The 16,762-nt window shown below is 42.8% G+C and overlaps 1 protein-coding gene across 1 annotated transcript; it reads right to left on the reverse strand.

The window, feature by feature from the left end:
• Nucleotides 1-188: 188 nt before the first annotated feature.
• htra4 (HtrA serine peptidase 4) lies at nucleotides 189-16,679 on the reverse strand. The gene is made up of 9 exons (XM_029257102.1): nucleotides 15,763-16,679; nucleotides 8,312-8,411; nucleotides 6,651-6,855; nucleotides 5,401-5,595; nucleotides 5,162-5,194; nucleotides 2,315-2,429; nucleotides 2,159-2,216; nucleotides 1,887-1,982; nucleotides 189-608 (listed from the first exon to the last, which is right to left on the reverse strand). The coding sequence occupies exons 1-9, from the start codon at nucleotides 16,190-16,192 to the stop codon at nucleotides 443-445; spliced, it is 1,398 nt and encodes a 465-aa protein (XP_029112935.1). The 5' UTR covers nucleotides 16,193-16,679; the 3' UTR covers nucleotides 189-442.
• Between the last annotated feature and the right edge of the window lie 83 nt (nucleotides 16,680-16,762).

Consider the following 16,762-nt stretch of genomic DNA (forward strand, 5'->3'; position numbering starts at 1 on the left):
TTCTTGAAGTTTTATTTTATTAATAGTTTTTAATGAACATCTTTGCAACTGATACAAAGTATTAGTAACACTTATAATTGCCCAAACCAATTTCCTTTCTAACTTTAAAACTGTCAAAGTTTTAGACAAGTTTTTTGTTCCATATATAATTTTTAAGTAGGTACTAGTTTTTTGGAAAGGTAGTGATGTGCTATAAAGCCAAAAGGGATATAAGAACATAATTTTTTTTGGCTTATGTAAAAAAGTGGTAAGTTTGACTTTATAAGCTGTATGATCATTGTGAAAAGAGGTGGACCAGTTTGTTTTTCCCCACAAGGAATACAGATTAAGTGCTCTTCTGTTGGGTTGGAGGCTATCTGTACACACGGTACATGGAGACTTCACTTGCAGGAAGGAGTGCTGCCCCTCGCAGACACAGAGAATCTCCTTGGTAAGTAGCAGCCTAGTCTATTTCCTCAGGGACTACTGTGAGCGTCACGTCTTCGTCTGCACGTCGCACCGCCACAGAGAGGCTGCTAGCAGACTGCACTGCCTCACTCACGTCCTCTGTGGTCTGAATAGGCTGACCGTTGATGCTTACAATCACATCCCGGTTCTTTATCCCGGAGCTGGGGATCACAAATGAGAAAGGCAAAGTGACGTCCTGACTCCTGAAACACACCCTAACTTCCCCTTGAGGTACTTATGTAGATATGTGACAATTGCTACGCTAATAGAACGTAACGATTGCTTTAAATCTGCTCATAATGTGGCGTCTTGAAACAATGCAGAGAATTTGATTGGGTAGCTGACTAGCTGCCACATTTGCAAAGTTCAACAGGTGACAGCATGAGGTGCAAAACTGGTTAATTACAGGTGTTGTAATGAATGCTTTCCACTGTGTATGTGGTACTGTCTTTAAATCCCCTGGAAACCAGTGTTCCCTGTCTCCCCCCCCTTTCCTGATTGAAACAACAGGGACCACAAATATGTCTTTGGACAAGGCTGAGATGTTTTTGCTTGATCCAAGACACAGATGTGACCAAGTTGAGGCTGTTGTAAACTCTGGGACAGAAGCAACTTCTCGTAAGGAGATTCTTTACTGTCATTTCTTTCAGAACAGCCTTGAATCCATTTCCATTCTATGCAAAGTCCACTTGCCAAATACTGGAAAAAACATTTTGAAGCCACCTGTGGGAGCTCTCCAAAGCTTTTGTCTCTGAGGTTAGTTCAGACTGAGCAACATGCCGAATAACTTGCTCTGGGAGTACCCGTCAGACCAAATCAAAAATGTTCTAATGGAATCATAAATATTGTCATGCCGATCCTCTATGGGGGCACATGGCTGGGTGTTGGGAAATCATCCGTGGCCTTGCAAAGTCCAGCAAGTAGTTCCTGTCTCTTAATCCAGAGCTGTAAAATCTATTTTGTGCAAACAAAGTGACAGATGCAATAGTTGCCAAGGTGGACCAGTCTTGTGGGGTTCAGGCTGTGTGTCCTGTAGGATTCTAAATCAGGAGAACTGCTGACCCAGTATGCTCAGTTTGTTTTAAATCCTGCTTTAGAGAATTTCCTTTCTTGGCAGGAAAAGTATTTAATGGTTGCTGGGTTCTAAAAACCCTAGCTTGTATTACAGCTTTATATTAATTAAATGCCCAATATTTTTTCTTTATGATTCGGAATATAGCAAATGTAGAGATCAATAATTATAGAAATGTGTGATGTCTTTATACCCGTGTGATGTCTTTATACCCATGTAATTCAGTGGAGAAGAAAAAACCGAGGATGCTTTTCCTATTAATTCTCAGAAGTGGTGTGAGAACTTGGGGTGCCCAGATACCTGAACTTACTTTTGCCCAAGGTTTTGTGTGTGTGTGTGTGTGTGTGTGTGTGTGTGTGTGTCTTACCTGGCTGCAGCTGTGCCTGGGATCACTTCATACACATACACCCCTGAGCTGACGTCTGGGAAGTCCCTGTCACGGTCCTTCAGATCTCGGATCAAACTGGGGCGGGAGACAAATGATTAACATGTTACTACTGTCATGTGAGTGCTGCTACATGTTAAACTAAGTTCTCTGAAGTCATCCTAATCCATCTGGTACATTTATAAAATGATGTCCTTTCAACTAGAAAAATTCAGACACATTGAGTGGAACACGTCTGCCAAGAGAAGACTCACGCAGCTGAGAGCTGGAGCATTCTGACCCCCATGTACCTCTTCTTCGGAAGAGTCTTTCCTGGAAGTGAGCGCATTTTCGGAAATTTGTTTTAAAGCCATGCTGTACTGGCTGGTTTTTTTTTTTTAAAAAGAAAAAAAGGCAGGAATTCCACATACCTTTTATTTGTCTATCATAGGATTCTGCTAGAAACTGGCGTATTTTGTCTGATGGAATTGCAAATGATATTCCTGCTGTGACCTTCAATGTGTTAATCCCAATGACATCACCATCCTTGAAATTATTCAGATAGAATATTCACACAAAATTAGTTGGGCAAAATCTGTAAATACAATGTGCACATAGAGACAATTAACATAAAGAGAGAGACAAAACAGTTGCAGGAAATGTTGCTTGAAAAGCACCAGTGCTGTCCTATTGATGTTATTCCCACTTTTTCTCCTGTGTTTATTTCTAAGATAATTTAGACACAGCTAAATTACCCAATCAGCCCAAACCTAAGAATGCAGTTGCAGTTGTTTTTTAAATGAAAGGTTGAGCTGAATAAATGGAAGCCTGTCCAAGTAGAGCACCAATGAGGCAAACACTTTGCATTTGATGATTTTACCAAAAAAAAAAAAAACTTAAGCGATGCCCCTGGGTAAGCTTTTGGTGCTCAAAAGAGACAATACAGCAGCATGAGAGTCAATAGCTGTCTGCAAAAGCTGGACAGCATCTAGGTAAACAACTCAGGCCACACATTTTTACCTGCACCATGGTACTTCAAGAGGATATTTGTAAAGCCGTTTTGCTTCCTACATCCCTGAGAGAGCTGTATGTGATAATGTTCCTTCTGTGACGTTTTTTAATCAAAGAAATCTCATCATGGCTTGATAGTTGTTACCATCCATACCTGTTGTGCTTTTGTTTCCCTGTTTTCTGTGCATTATTTCAACATAAAAAAAAGAGGCTCCGGCCGCTAGCTGAACCTGAGATTGAAGAGGAACAATGTGGATTCTGTCCTGGCCGTGGAACATTGGACCAGCTTTTCACCCTCGCATAGATAATTTAGGGGCCGTGGGAGTTTGCTAATCCAGTCTACTTGTGTTTTGCGGACTTGGAGAAGGCCAGCAACCCTGTTCCCCGAGAAGTTCTGTGGGAGGTGCTTCGGGAGTATGGGGTGCCGGGGCCACTACTGCGGGCCATTCGGTCTCCGTACACAGCGAGAGCTGTGTCTGCAAACTCGGTATTAAGTAATTAAGTGGGCAGCATGGTGGCACAGCGCCTGGGTGGTTCGAGAGGACATGGGATCGATCCCTGCTTAGTCTCTGGAATTTGCATGTTCTCCCCATCTGCTTGGGTATCCTCCCACAGCTCAAAGACATGCTGTTGAGGTTCGCCCATAATGTGTGAGTGACAGAGAGAGTGTGTTTCACTGATGTGTGGATGAGTGACCCATTGTAAGTAGTGTATCTAGCAGTGTAAGTCACTGCGGTGAATAAAGTGTGTGGACTGATAACACTACATAGAGTTCACTGGAAGTCACTTTGGAGAAAAGCATCTGCAAAATAAATAAATGTACGCCTGTTCAATGTGGGTGTTGGACTCCACCAAGGTTGTGCCTTGTCCCAGCTCCTGTTTGTGGTTTTCATGGACAGGATATCAAGGCGCAGCCGAGGTCAGGAGGGTATTCTGTGTGGGGGCCAGAAGGTGACATCTCTGTTTTTTGCTGACTATGTCCTCCTGGCACTGTCACATGGATGCCTCCAGCACGCACTTGGAACAGCTGGTATGAGGATCAGCACATCCAAGTCTGAGTCCACGGTTCTCTCACGGAAAAGGATGGCACGCCCCCTTCAGGTAAGGGAAGAAAATTTGCCTCAGGTGGAGGAGTTTAAGTATCTTGGGGTCTTATTGACAAGTGATGGGAGAAGGGAGTGTAAGATCAGCTGCAGACTGGGAGCGGTGGCAGCAGTGATGCAGTCGCTGTTCCGGACTGTAGTGGTGAAGGGGGAACTGAGCCATAAGACAAAGCTCTCTATTTACCGGCTGGTCTACGTCCCTACCCTCACCTATGGTCATGAACTCTGGGTAATGACCGAAAGAATAAGATCGCGGACACAAGCGGCTGAAATTAGTTTTTTTCCGCAGGATGGTAGAACTCGCTGTCTGTGACAAGGTGAGGAGTTCGGCCATCTGGGAGGAACTCAAAGTCGAGCTGCTACTCCTCCACATTGAGAGAAGCCAGTTGAGGTGGTCTGGGCATCCGGTAAGGATGCCCCCTGGGCACCTCCCTTTAGAGGTTATTGGGCATGGTCAGCTGGGATGAGACCCCAAGGTCGGCCCAGGACTCACTAGAGAGATTATACCTGGGGATCCCCAGGGTTCAGCTGGAGGAAGTTACGAGGTGCAGGGACGTCTGGGCTTCTCTGCTCGCCCTATTGCCATCGTGACCCTTGAAGGGCTAAGCAGTGAAGAAAACGGATGGATGGATGGAAAAAAGAGGCTGTGGCAGCTGCTGTTATGGTGATCGGTTTAAATGTCCATTTGCAGAAGAGTTTTTGAGTCAAAGAAAATGCCTCTTTTGCTTTATAGTACTGTAAGCCCAGTAGTTGTACCCTAAATTGTACAATGTACTGGAGAAATGGGGTTGCTAAATGAGTATGTTTACATTTATTTGATGCTTTTATTCCCCAAAGCAATTTTAATTTGGCCTTTTTTTTTTTTCTTAAAAACATGGTAATTTTTACTGTATCAGTTTAGGGTGGGTTCCTTGCTCAGGAGTACTGCAGCAGGAAGTGGGATTTGAACCTGGCACCTCCAAGTCCAAAACGATGATGTTATGGTGAGTGCTTTAACTGTCAGCTAACCCATTTACATCTTACTTAGTTTATTCCTGAGGGAGTAGCTGGAGGTACAAACCTGGCCTTTCTCAGTTGAAACACAGAACAAGTTCCAGTTTTACATAAATTAGTTGGGTTTGCCAACAAAATTTCATGAAAATAAGAAGCTTAAAATCTACTCACCAAGTTCACGAGTGGTCCCCCCGAGTTGCCATACTGTTGAAGAAGCATTTTAGTTGCATGATTGATGGATCGATTGATTAAATAGCTAGCTGTTTGAAAGAGTCACAAGATATTAGAGTTGTTTGTTGCTGTTAAATTTGAACAGATTGGTGAATGGAGAACAAGGTAAACGCTAGTGCTATGAAACCATCTCATTTATACAAATGCACGTGGCTTGTCATTTGAGCCTTGAGGCTTACATTGATGATGGCGTCCGTCTGGATGTATTCCATATCGGAGTCCTTGAGGCCCAGCTCGTGGCCGCCCCTCTGTGCGGTGCTCACGATGCCTGTGGTCACAGTGTTCTGCAGGGAGAAGGGGCTGCCTACGGCTACCACGAACTCTCCTGGCCGCAGGTCCGAGGAGCGGCCCAGCAGCAGGACGGGCAGGGGACTCTGCAGTGCGGCAAAGCGAATGCAAAGCACGTTGTCCCTGGGGATGTCCTTGCTGCACAAACTGGACGTGAATGTGTGTGATTCTATGCTCGGCGAAGAGCTGTGCTGAAACGTCACTCTAGAAGCCTCATGTGTAGCTGAGGTGTCAGTGCACTGATCAACCCTGCTTGGGATTTGTGGCAAAACCCTCTATGCTTCACTCCGGAGTTGACTTGCCAGCACTTGTCCTGCGACAGTATCTCTCAGCGCCTGTAAGTGGCCTTTTATTGAGCCAGAATGCTTGTTTTTGATTGGAAACTGTGGCCTGTTGTTCGGTGCTTGGCACCCGAGGTGTGACAAGCGCACCTCCACCATGGAGGACACTCCGAGTGAACCCCTGACTGGAGAGACTGACAGCGGCAATCACTTGGCCTTCCTGCTTCCATGCCGCCTTTGTGATCTACCGCTGCATTCATCTTTAATTCCCCACAATTACTACTGGTCATCCTTTATATGCTCAGTCTATGGGGTTTTTGAGCACTTCACACTCCTCTTGCTCACTCACCTGGATTTTCTGCAAAGCAATCTTGCTGAAAATGTCCCTCCCCATTTTTAACAGAAACTTCAGGCAGCTTAATATCCAAGAAACATTTTTGAAAGATTGTGAGATCACGCAGCTGTTTGAAAGAAGTGCGTGTTTGCTGACCGGGGATACTTCAGTGCTGCTCGGAGTGGCTCTTTGGAAGAGTGTCTGTCAAAGTGACAATAACTGTTTTAGCCCTCTGACACCAAACAGCACAAGTGGATTTGTACTAGCAGAAATAATCGCTCTGGAGAAAATTGGGCTGTGAATTCACCGTGTCAGACAGGCAAATCTAATTTTAGCTGGTAAAAGACCTCACTGGCAACATCTGCTGGATGGCTTCCTTGGGTTCCCGAATACTCTTTCAGGCTCTTTGATGTGTGTTATTGATGACAAGCCAGTGCCACTGAGTAGATGTAGAACATAAAGCAAGAACACAGACCAGCATGCCTAAAGGTACAAAATGGCTACGAGGTAGCCTTAGGGGACTTACATCTGACTCAATTTTAATGAGTGCTATGTCTAGTTTCTGGTCCACATCCTTGACGATGGCGTCATGCTGTGCCCCGCTCTTTAGCGCCACCTTGATGCGCTGCTTGTTGGATAGGACGTGTGCGTTGGTCACGATCCAGCCGTCATCTGACACAATGAACCCAGAGCCACTGGATACTGGGATCTCCTGCTTGGAGAATGGCATTCTGGGAATGGAAATAAAACTATTTCCACTCCAGGGCAGACATAATTGTGAACAAGCCAAGAATAATGCTTACTACATAAGAATTTATAAATCTATTAAAATGTTACCTGGGATGGTAGTTTACAAAAAGAAGTATTTTAATTGCAGGATTTCACTTGGAATGGTAGACAATTATGTGAGTAATCCAAAAAAGAAATATAGTGAGAAATGTTTTCCTTGTATTATGCACAGTCTCATTATGGGTTTCTGATGATACTGTACAAGTCCATAAGTATGTGGACACACAAACACCACACCCATACGTGCTTGTTGAACATTTGGTTTCAAAACCATGGGCATTAATGTGGAGTTGCTCCCCCTCCTGCTGTCATAACAGCATCCACTCTTCTAGGAGGGCTTTCCACTAGATGTTGGATGTGAGGATTTGCTCCCATTAAGACATGAGCATCAGTGAGATCAAGCACTGATATTGAGCAATGGGACCTGGCTTGCAGTTGGCATTTGAATTCATCTCACCAGTGTTCGAGGGGGTTCAGGTCTGGGATCTGTGCAGCTCAGTCAAGTTCTCCTATACCAGCTTCACAATTTCTTTATGGACCGCACTTTGTGCACAGGGGTATTGTCATGCTGAAACAGAAAGGGGCCCTCCTCAAACTGTTCTCACAAAGTTGAAGCACACAGCTCTCTGGAATGGCACTGTATGGTGTAGAATTAAGATTTCCCTTCAGTAGAATTAAGGCTGAGCTGGTAGTGTAGGGGTGAGAGCTGCAGCCTTTGGACCTAATGGCTGCAGGTTTGAATCCAACCTTGAGCAAGGTACTTACCCTAAATTGCTCCAGTAAAGATTAATCAGCTTTTTAAATGGTTAAATAAGTGTAGGTAACTTAACATTGTAAGTCGCCTTGGAGAAAAGTATCAGTTAAATGAATAAATGTAAAAAGGGCCTAGCCCAAACAGCCCCAGAACATTATTCCTCCACCACCAAACTTTACAGTTGGCACTATGCATGCAGAGAGCGTTCTGGCATTTGTCAAATGTTTAAGGAAATTGCATGGCTGTACACTTGACTTTATGCACCTATTAGTAATGGCTGTGGTTGAAGGAGACGGAGTGTCCACATACTTTTGGCCATGTAGTGTATGAACTGAATAAAACTGTGGGACTATCTCAATACAGCTGCCCTACACAATGTTTATAACTTGTGGCGGGTGCTCCTGAGTGCTGGTGATCAATAATAAGAGGACACATTTTTTATGGGATGAAATAATCAAATGTTGTAATTGAATAGGAGACCACACATTTTCGTCATTTTAAATAGGTTTTGATGTTAATGTAGCTCAATGTTAATAAAATACTTAAATTAAAAATCTATAATAAAGGATGATTTTAAGTCATTAGAGTCCTTTGTAGTGTGTCAAGTGGACATCCTGAAACCTTTAGCGTGGTTAACGCTTTACCTGAGGAAAAGCTCCAGATGGACCACGGCTGGGGCAATCTTGTCCACCACATCTGCAATGAAGTTGAACTTGTAGCGCATGCTGCCAGGATTCTGTGGCCCTGAGGATACAGATGCAAGTAATGGTTTCAAAGTGTCCAACAGCTGCTGAAATAATGGTTCTAGGAGATGACATCGTACTGCTTATAGTGGTAATGAAAAACCAATAGTGTGCGGTACACTGCAAAAAATGAACAGCAAGAGAAATTACGTCTGGCAGTGCAGCTGTGAGCTCTAAGGTCTTTCTCCTTCCTGTAAATTATTAACCGGAGGGCATGGGGACCCAGTGTCCGGCTTGAGTAACAAGCCCTCCTGTGTCGATTTTTGCTGCTGTTAGTATTGACTGTACATTTCCTCCGTTTCAGGTACGGTTGAAATGCTATGTAATGACAGGAGCAGTGTTATTATGGCAGTATTTGCCTCTTTTAGTGATGTATTTAAGTGAGAGGTGCAACGCAACAGACGTGAAGAGGAGTGACACCCAGGAACAGCAGGTAGCACAGCAGGGAAAACCTTGGACTCATAACCTGAATGTTGCTGGTTTGAATCCCACTCTCAAAATTGCTTTGATATTTCTGAGCAAGCAACTTGCCACAAATTCTTCTAGGTAAATACTCAGCAGTATGAATGAGTTTTAAAAAAAAAAAAAAAAAAAAAAAAAAAAGTCACACGAAAAACATCAAGAATTAAAACAAGAGAATGAATGCACTGGGTGTCACATAGACATCTGAGAGGAAATGTTGACTATCATTAGATTTTCACATTATCGAACATAACCAGCTTGTATATTTACCATGTTTTTACCCAAAGTGACTTAGTATTTGATGCATTTGTACAGAAGTACTTTTGCTGGAGCAACTCCATATAGATTCCTTGCTTAATGTAACTGGGAGTGGGACTTAATGCTGCAGCACTTTACTTTACAAGACCACTACACTCCTTTATTAGCAGTATACACCCTACTAGCTCAAGCAACAATATTTCAAGAATTCTTCCTGAATCTTTGTCAGTACAAGTCCTTAGCTTATGACATATGTGACTTATGACAGCCACACCTATATTATTAATTCAGTGATATGCTGCTCATGGATGGAGTCACACATTCAGTGCTGTTTATTCCTCTCTTGCTGATATGTTTTGTCATTCATGTTTAGGTGCTTCCTTCACAGAACAGAACACTTGCTTCATTTCACAGAAGTACAGTAGTTTCAGCTTAAATATTTTTGGATCATCCGTTTGCTGCTGTATGTTTTGACCCTCTGCAGGATAAGCATGCATAAAGTGGCAGTTCGCAAGAAAGCGGGTAAAAACAAATTCCACAGTGGAAATGCCCGTCATCTCCAGCACTGTGCTTAAAACTTGACCGAGAACAAAGTGTTTTGTGTATTTAAAGCCCTATGATTCAGTTTTTGCTGTTCAAACTTTTGACACAAGTATGATGAAATGAGATCAGACTTAGGTCTTGGTGAGTAACATGTATTTGGGGCTGGAAAAAAGGGGTGTTTTCATTAGCTTCAACAGAAAAAGACGGAGCTCGAGGGCCCACACTCTTTGCGTGCTGGTAGTCAGCCTGTCACATTTGTTTTTTGCCATCAAATTGATTGCAGGTGGGTCTCTTTGAGACTATGCCAGGTGTAGTGAAGCCTGTCTGCCCATAAGGCAGGCAGGGCTAGGCTACTGAAAACACAGTCCTTCCCCTGGGAGGTGGTAGGTGGGCGTGATGGCATGGGCAGGTGGAGCGAAATTTACCGACAGTGCTCCTACAGTTATTTACGACTTTTTCTTGGAGGGACCAAATTTACACAAATTGTATGCTGCAGTCTTTTGTCCAGAGGGGACTGTGTGTTTTTACTGCAGTTTCAGGATTTTGGTGACGTTCCTGTACGACAGGCTTCGTTTCTTCAACGCGTTACTGTGCTTCGTGCAGCGACTTGACTCGCCGCCGCTTTCCACGTTACTTTCTTATATGCAAATGTTTGTCTCCAGGGCTGAGAAATGCTTGGTAAAATGCCTCTTGTGAATGCTGTCAGCAGCTCACCCCACAACCTTACTGCAGCATGGCCAGGGAACATACAGATGTGCCAAATTCTATTGCTACAACGCACTTTTATCACAGTCGCGTTCCTTCTCAGTGAGAGCGCTGCAGTATTTATGTGAGAGGTAAGTCCCATGTGTGTAGTAATGTGGCCTTTCTGTGCCTCTGAGGCTGACATGGTGCAGACAGCCTTGGGTACTTGGGACCATTGCGCCTTTAGGCTTATCTGTCAGCGTCTGATTGATGTGCATCATTTGGCAGGCGTTGCTCTGCGTAAAGAATTAATGCTGCGAAGTGGGAAAAGGTTGAAGGCAATACACACAGGCTCTGGGATATGCTTGGGAGTGCATGTGTGAACACGCCTTATGTGAAGCATAAGTACCGGTGGTACGTACTGTATTTGTGCAATTTTCACCCAATGTGCTGTTAAACAGTTGCACTGCCTGCAGTGTTGAACTGTGTAAAACTGACTTAATTTCCAGTCAATGAGCCAGAAAGTAAAACGATCTGTTATTGCATCAGAGCAGCAAAAACGGACATAAACAGACCAGGAATAAACATTAAATACTCAAGTAAGTTTGCCAAGGTATAAGAAAGCTGGTCTATTTTGTCAAAGGATGTAGGGTGATTTACTGTACTGGAACACAGACAATTAATTGAAGTAACCTGCCCTTTTTTCCAGTGTTTGTGAATGATAAACCCTTTCCACTGAGAAATTGAATTACCATACATCTAAAGAAGTAATGGTAACATTTTCCTAATTTAATCCGAACGAGTTAACTGGTAGCAGGAGCCAAGAAGGCGCAGTTATCTCCTTGTGTTATTTTCCAAATAACCCCCAGCTTGTGCAATTTACTTTTGGCAACAGCGAAGATGCAGTGGGGAAAAAAATGTGTGTAATTCAAATCATATTTGCAATGCTAATTTTAGTGATGACTGCTTTTACTGCTGGGCACAAAGGTTTATGGGTTTTGCCAAAGTGCTGTTTCTAAATCTAAATTCTGTGTTATATATACAGGCTTTCCTTGCATAGCAGTGTTCCTATCATGAGAGTTGGAGCTTAAGGCCATGTTTAATTTATACTCGAAAATTTACATAACAAACTGTAAACTCAGATTTACAGAATTTGAGGAATGCCTTATAAAACCAGAAACCTCAGTTCAAAATGTAAGCCTTGGTGACATAAAACACCACTCAAGGGATGCAGCTTTTTTGTCTTGCAGTCATTTTCCTCCTTGTATTTCATATAACTTGTGACTTTTTAATCATATTGTATAACCAGCATCTATCCTAATAATGACCTTTAGAACAAAAAAATAGTTTGAAAGAAGTGTTAAAATTTAAAAAGGCAGTCAAAAGCCTTTTCTATGAATTTAAAACTCGAAATGATGAATTCTCTTTAAAGTCAATATCAGCATGAATGAGTTGTGTATCATTACAAATAATTGTTTCTGTGATTATTGTTCATCTGTTGCATTTACAGAGAGCTCTTACAAGCATTACAAGTGATAACGGTAAATATGTTGACAATTGCCCAATAATAGTGGTGGTAATAATATTTATATTATATCAGCATTTAAAAATGCAAAAAAAAAAATAAAAATCTAACAGCATAATTACAACAAAATTACAGCATAAAAGAACAAAATTCAACCATTATTTATAAAACTGTCAAATTAAGAATGTGGAATGCAGGATTGCGGTGGTCTAGACTCTAGAACCTATCCCAGAGGGACAGCACACGAGGCAGGGTACACAGTATTGCAGGGCAGAGACACTCATACATACATACATCACCTACATGCAATTTGGAGTTACAGCCTCACCCAGAACACATCTTTACATGTGAAAAGAAACTAATTTGGACTTGAACCCACTGTCCAAGAGCTGTGAGGCAGCACCGCTATCCATTGTGCCACTCAAGAATATCTTGGAACAAAAAATGAAAGAGAAAATATTTGGATAAATGAGACAAAGGTTTCAAGGGCATAGAAAATGTTTTTTACAAGTGATTTTGAACATTTAAGCCTGAATTTTAGCCTTAAGCCTGGATTTAAAGGTGTCCAAATTCATTCTGATATTCTTTGTTTTTGACTGAGATTTTCCCTATTTAAGGCATAAGGTAGGAATTGTCCACGGTTGGTGGTGGAAAATAGGTAAACATATTGTGGTTCAGGTACATACTTTTTTTTGCCCATTTAAACTGATTGTAATTAAGGAGTTTGATTTTTAGGGAAAAAACATTCATTATGCAAGGGAAACCTGTATTTCCATTATGTATATCCAATGAACATTTTCTTGTAATTATGTGCAATTGCTTCATGTTCTTATCTTACAGATAAAAAAGAAAAAAAACTTCTTTGAGGATTATTTTGTGACCAGGAACTCAAAAATATTATCTTCCGTACCAATATAGCAAAAAAAATGGAATGGAGATAAACTTGTCGATAATAATTTTGAAAGCTGTATTGTCATAGCTAAGCTGAGACCTGAAAAACATTGCAATAATGTGTTCTGTCGCATTCCTCTATGCTTTCGTGTGATGCAAAACACGGGAAATTCTCATTTAAATTCAGATCCAGTCATCGCTATCTGTAACCTTGCAATACTGCACCACTGAAATCAAGCTTTCTTCATGTGTATTTCAGCCAAAGTTTTATACTGCCAGTTAGTGTTTATTTAAATATTGCTGAATTCCTTTACCTTGCATTTTTTTTTCTTCCCCACAGTCAACGACAACCTGAGCATACTCAGTTTTGTTACCCTTGAGCTTTCTCAGTGCAATTATGTGTATTAAAAACTCAGGCCTTGTGGTGTGAGATGTGACACGATAACTACAGTACGTTATTTAATTGAGCACTTTGAATGCAGTCTAAATTGAACTTGTATGGGCCTGGTTGTTTTGGAAAGCATTAACATGTCACCACATTACCACTAAAACATCAGTTGTTATGTGACTATCCAAAAATGTTGAAGGAGCACAGGTGGACTGCACCACCGAATTGCTGTTTACCTTTACGTTTATTCATTTAGCAGACGCTTTTCCCCAATGTGACGTACATCTCGGAGAATACAATTTGTGCATTACGAAATCTGACTCGCTTCGCCCACGATCTAAGTACATGTAAAGTATAGTTCATGATCATGCTTGGATCAATCCTTTACAAAGCCACTCCTGCAATGTAACAAAAGTTTACATGTATCTCAAAAAAAAAAAAAAAAAAAAAAATCTACTAGGAAGGTGGTGAGGAATCAGAGATATTCCGGTAAAGTTTTATGCAGCTATTTGTGTGATGAATGTCGGTTCATACGGTGAAGGAAACAAACTGTACTTAAGAGTTACACATTTGCAGCTATGGCTCTTTCTCCTAATGTAATGCACAAATCATATTTTCTATGAGATGTACGTCGCTTTGGAGAAAAGCATCTGCTAAATGAATGAATGTAAATGTATGTAATGTACATTAGGAGAAAGAGACATAGTTGCAGACATGTGATTCTTACATAAAGTTAGTTTCTTTCCACTATATGTACCAATTCTCATTACATGAGTAGCTGCATAAAACTCAGAAGAATGAATCCTGATCACCTTCCTACAATTTTTTTTTTTTTTTTTCCCCCTCTCTGATACACAAGCATTTACGTACAATACAGGAATAGCGGTTGATATTGTGTCTATGAGGAATTCTCCCATCCACAGGACTCTGCAGATAACACAAATAGCTGCTGAGATCAGTGCCGAAATGCAGCGCTTTAAGTATGTTCTTTATTAGGAATATCAACTGCAGCCTTTCGGGAGAGGAGGGAAGCGTTGCCAAGGTCTTGGTAAACTAAAAGGTCACTACCTCTAATAGCAAAACGTCTACCACTGAGAGTCTGCAAGCTGCAAGTTAACCATTTGTTTCATTCTCCTAATGTCTTGGAAAGTTTCAAAATTCACATCAGAGATGAGGGGGTAAGGGGGGTGCGGTGGCGCAGTGGGTTTGGCCTGTGCCTGCTCTCTGCTGGGTCTGGGGTTCAAGCCCTGCTTGGGGTGTCTTGCGACCGACTGGCGTCCCATCCTAGGTGTGTCCCCTCCCCCTCCAGCCTTGTGCTCTGTGTTGCCAGGTTAGACTCTGGCTTGCCGCAACCCTGCTCAGGACAAACTGTGTGTGTGTGTGTGTGTGTGTGTGTGTGTGTGTGTGTGTGTGTGTGTGTGTGTGTGTGAGTGAGAGAGATGAGGAGTGGTATTAGTGCACAGCGAAACTTCCTTGCAGCAGAGTATGCTGCCTTGTGCAGACCTGTACCGGCTTACTGCTTTTATTCTCTTTTACTGCTTCTCATTCATGGATAATTTGTGCAGAACCTTCTCATAAGTACCTCTGATCAGGGTCATTGTGGGCCAGTTTATTCAGACTCCAACTGGATACACAGAAGACAGGTTACTCTGCTGGCACGAATGGCTGTAGTTACTGTAACGGATCTACCTGTTGCAACTCCGTCAAACTGATTCCCCCCCCCCCCCCCCCCCCGCTTAATACTCAGTTACAATGTACAATATATTTTTTACAAACTAACATTGAGGATACCATATAATAAACTCCTTTTTGTTCCACCTCAAAAATGCAAATTTTTTTTTTTTTTTTTTTTTTTTTAAATCTTTATCACCACACACTGTTATATGCTCCCAAATATGTAATGCATATACCTGCATGAGTGAGCTGCCAATGTATGTGAGAAACATGTTGCAGTTTCCATTAGTTTTTCTGGGATGCAAATATTTACTTAATTAATGATAAATCATTTTCTAATTTGGGAGCAGAAAAATCTTTAGTCTTTTGTCCAGAGTCCACTGAACATATCTGCAACACACCAAAGTGTGACTGATGATAATTTTCTTTCTTTGATGGCAATAGCATATGCATTCAAGTTAAAATCTGTATATGCTTGACATTATCGCAGATATAACCACAGTCTTCGTTATGTTTTTAAAATACAGAAGAAAGATACAGATGTTCTAGATAACAATATTTTGATCCCTTAAATTATAGTTTTGCAGAAGATTCAGAAAGTTTTTTGTAAATTGTATTAAAGTGTATTAATTGTATTACTGAATATATGACATACTTTTACCCATTCATCTGTAGCCTATTTTTATTATTCTTATTATAACTACATTAAAGATTTGTTTGATTTCGGTTATATTAACTACTCTGGAGTAACTTTTTTTTTTTTTTTTTTTCCCTCCATGTATGCTATTTAAACGGATTACTGAAACTTCCGTGACGGATTTAATTATTATTACTGTTAATTTTACCGTGAGTATTTCAAGGATGACGACGGGGAGGTTCCGAGTGTTTGAGTGCGAGCGCGAGCCCGAACTCACTCGCGCTTCTCACCCGAGTCACAGCTTCCCTTCTGGACCAGGATGACGCGGGGGGTCCCGCTCCGGTCCGCTCTCCGGTTCTCGGCTCTCAGGCGGCAGATGCTCGGGTACGTCCTCCAGTCGCTGCCGCACACGGGCCCCGCGGAGACGCACACGCACGAGCCACCGCGGCGCCGCTTGCGCCCGCCCGCCGCGTGCTCGCACACCATGCCCTCTCCGCAGGCGGGCAGCGCGCGCTCCCCGCACGGGTCGCCCTCGCCTGAGGCGCACAGCCGGCAGCAGCCGCAGGAGTCCTTCACGTGTCCGTAGTAGCACGTGTCCGTGACGGGGCGACAGCCGGACGGGTCGCACACCTGCGGACAGCGGGTCTGCCGCTTGCGGAGCTGCCGCGAGTCCGCCGCGGGGAGGACGAACAGCAGGACGCAGAGCGCGAGCTTCAGCATTTTTCCTCACTCACTCACGTGAACAAAATGAAGTGAAAGAGTCCCGAAAGCCGCGGAAAGTGCAGTATCCAGCGATGCCCTGAACATGCGCTCAAGGTTGAATGAATCTGTTAGGTGACCTAAAGGCAAAAGAAACTCGATTCCCTGTGGGAAGTGGCAGAAAGAAGATTCCCAGCACAGTGTACACTGTAGTAGTATTGGCGTGTGACGCACAACGAACGAGACCGCTTGTAACTTATGGGGACAGAGGAAAAACCGCGAAAATGTACTGTGTGGAATAATCTGGGGGGATGAAAAGTCCAAATTGAAAGATTCAGCTGGTGAAAATGTACGCGTGCTGCTGCCGTCGAGGATTTATACGAGTGGCCGTTGTCCTCGGATGTTTCCACCGGAACGCACGCGCGCTCTCGTGAAGCTGCCGTGCCGAAGGGGCTCCGCGCTCAGTCAGTGCCCTGTAGCAGCATGTCACTCTGCTGAACTAACTGACTCCGCATGAACCACACTTTGTTTGTGCAAATGTTTCAGCAGCACTGGTGAAAAGGAGCCATCAGGCTTTCTCTCATAAGTGTC

This window comes from Scleropages formosus, chromosome 12 (genome assembly GCF_900964775.1).
Source record: "Scleropages formosus chromosome 12, fSclFor1.1, whole genome shotgun sequence".
NCBI classification, from domain to species: domain Eukaryota; kingdom Metazoa; phylum Chordata; class Actinopteri; order Osteoglossiformes; family Osteoglossidae; genus Scleropages; species Scleropages formosus.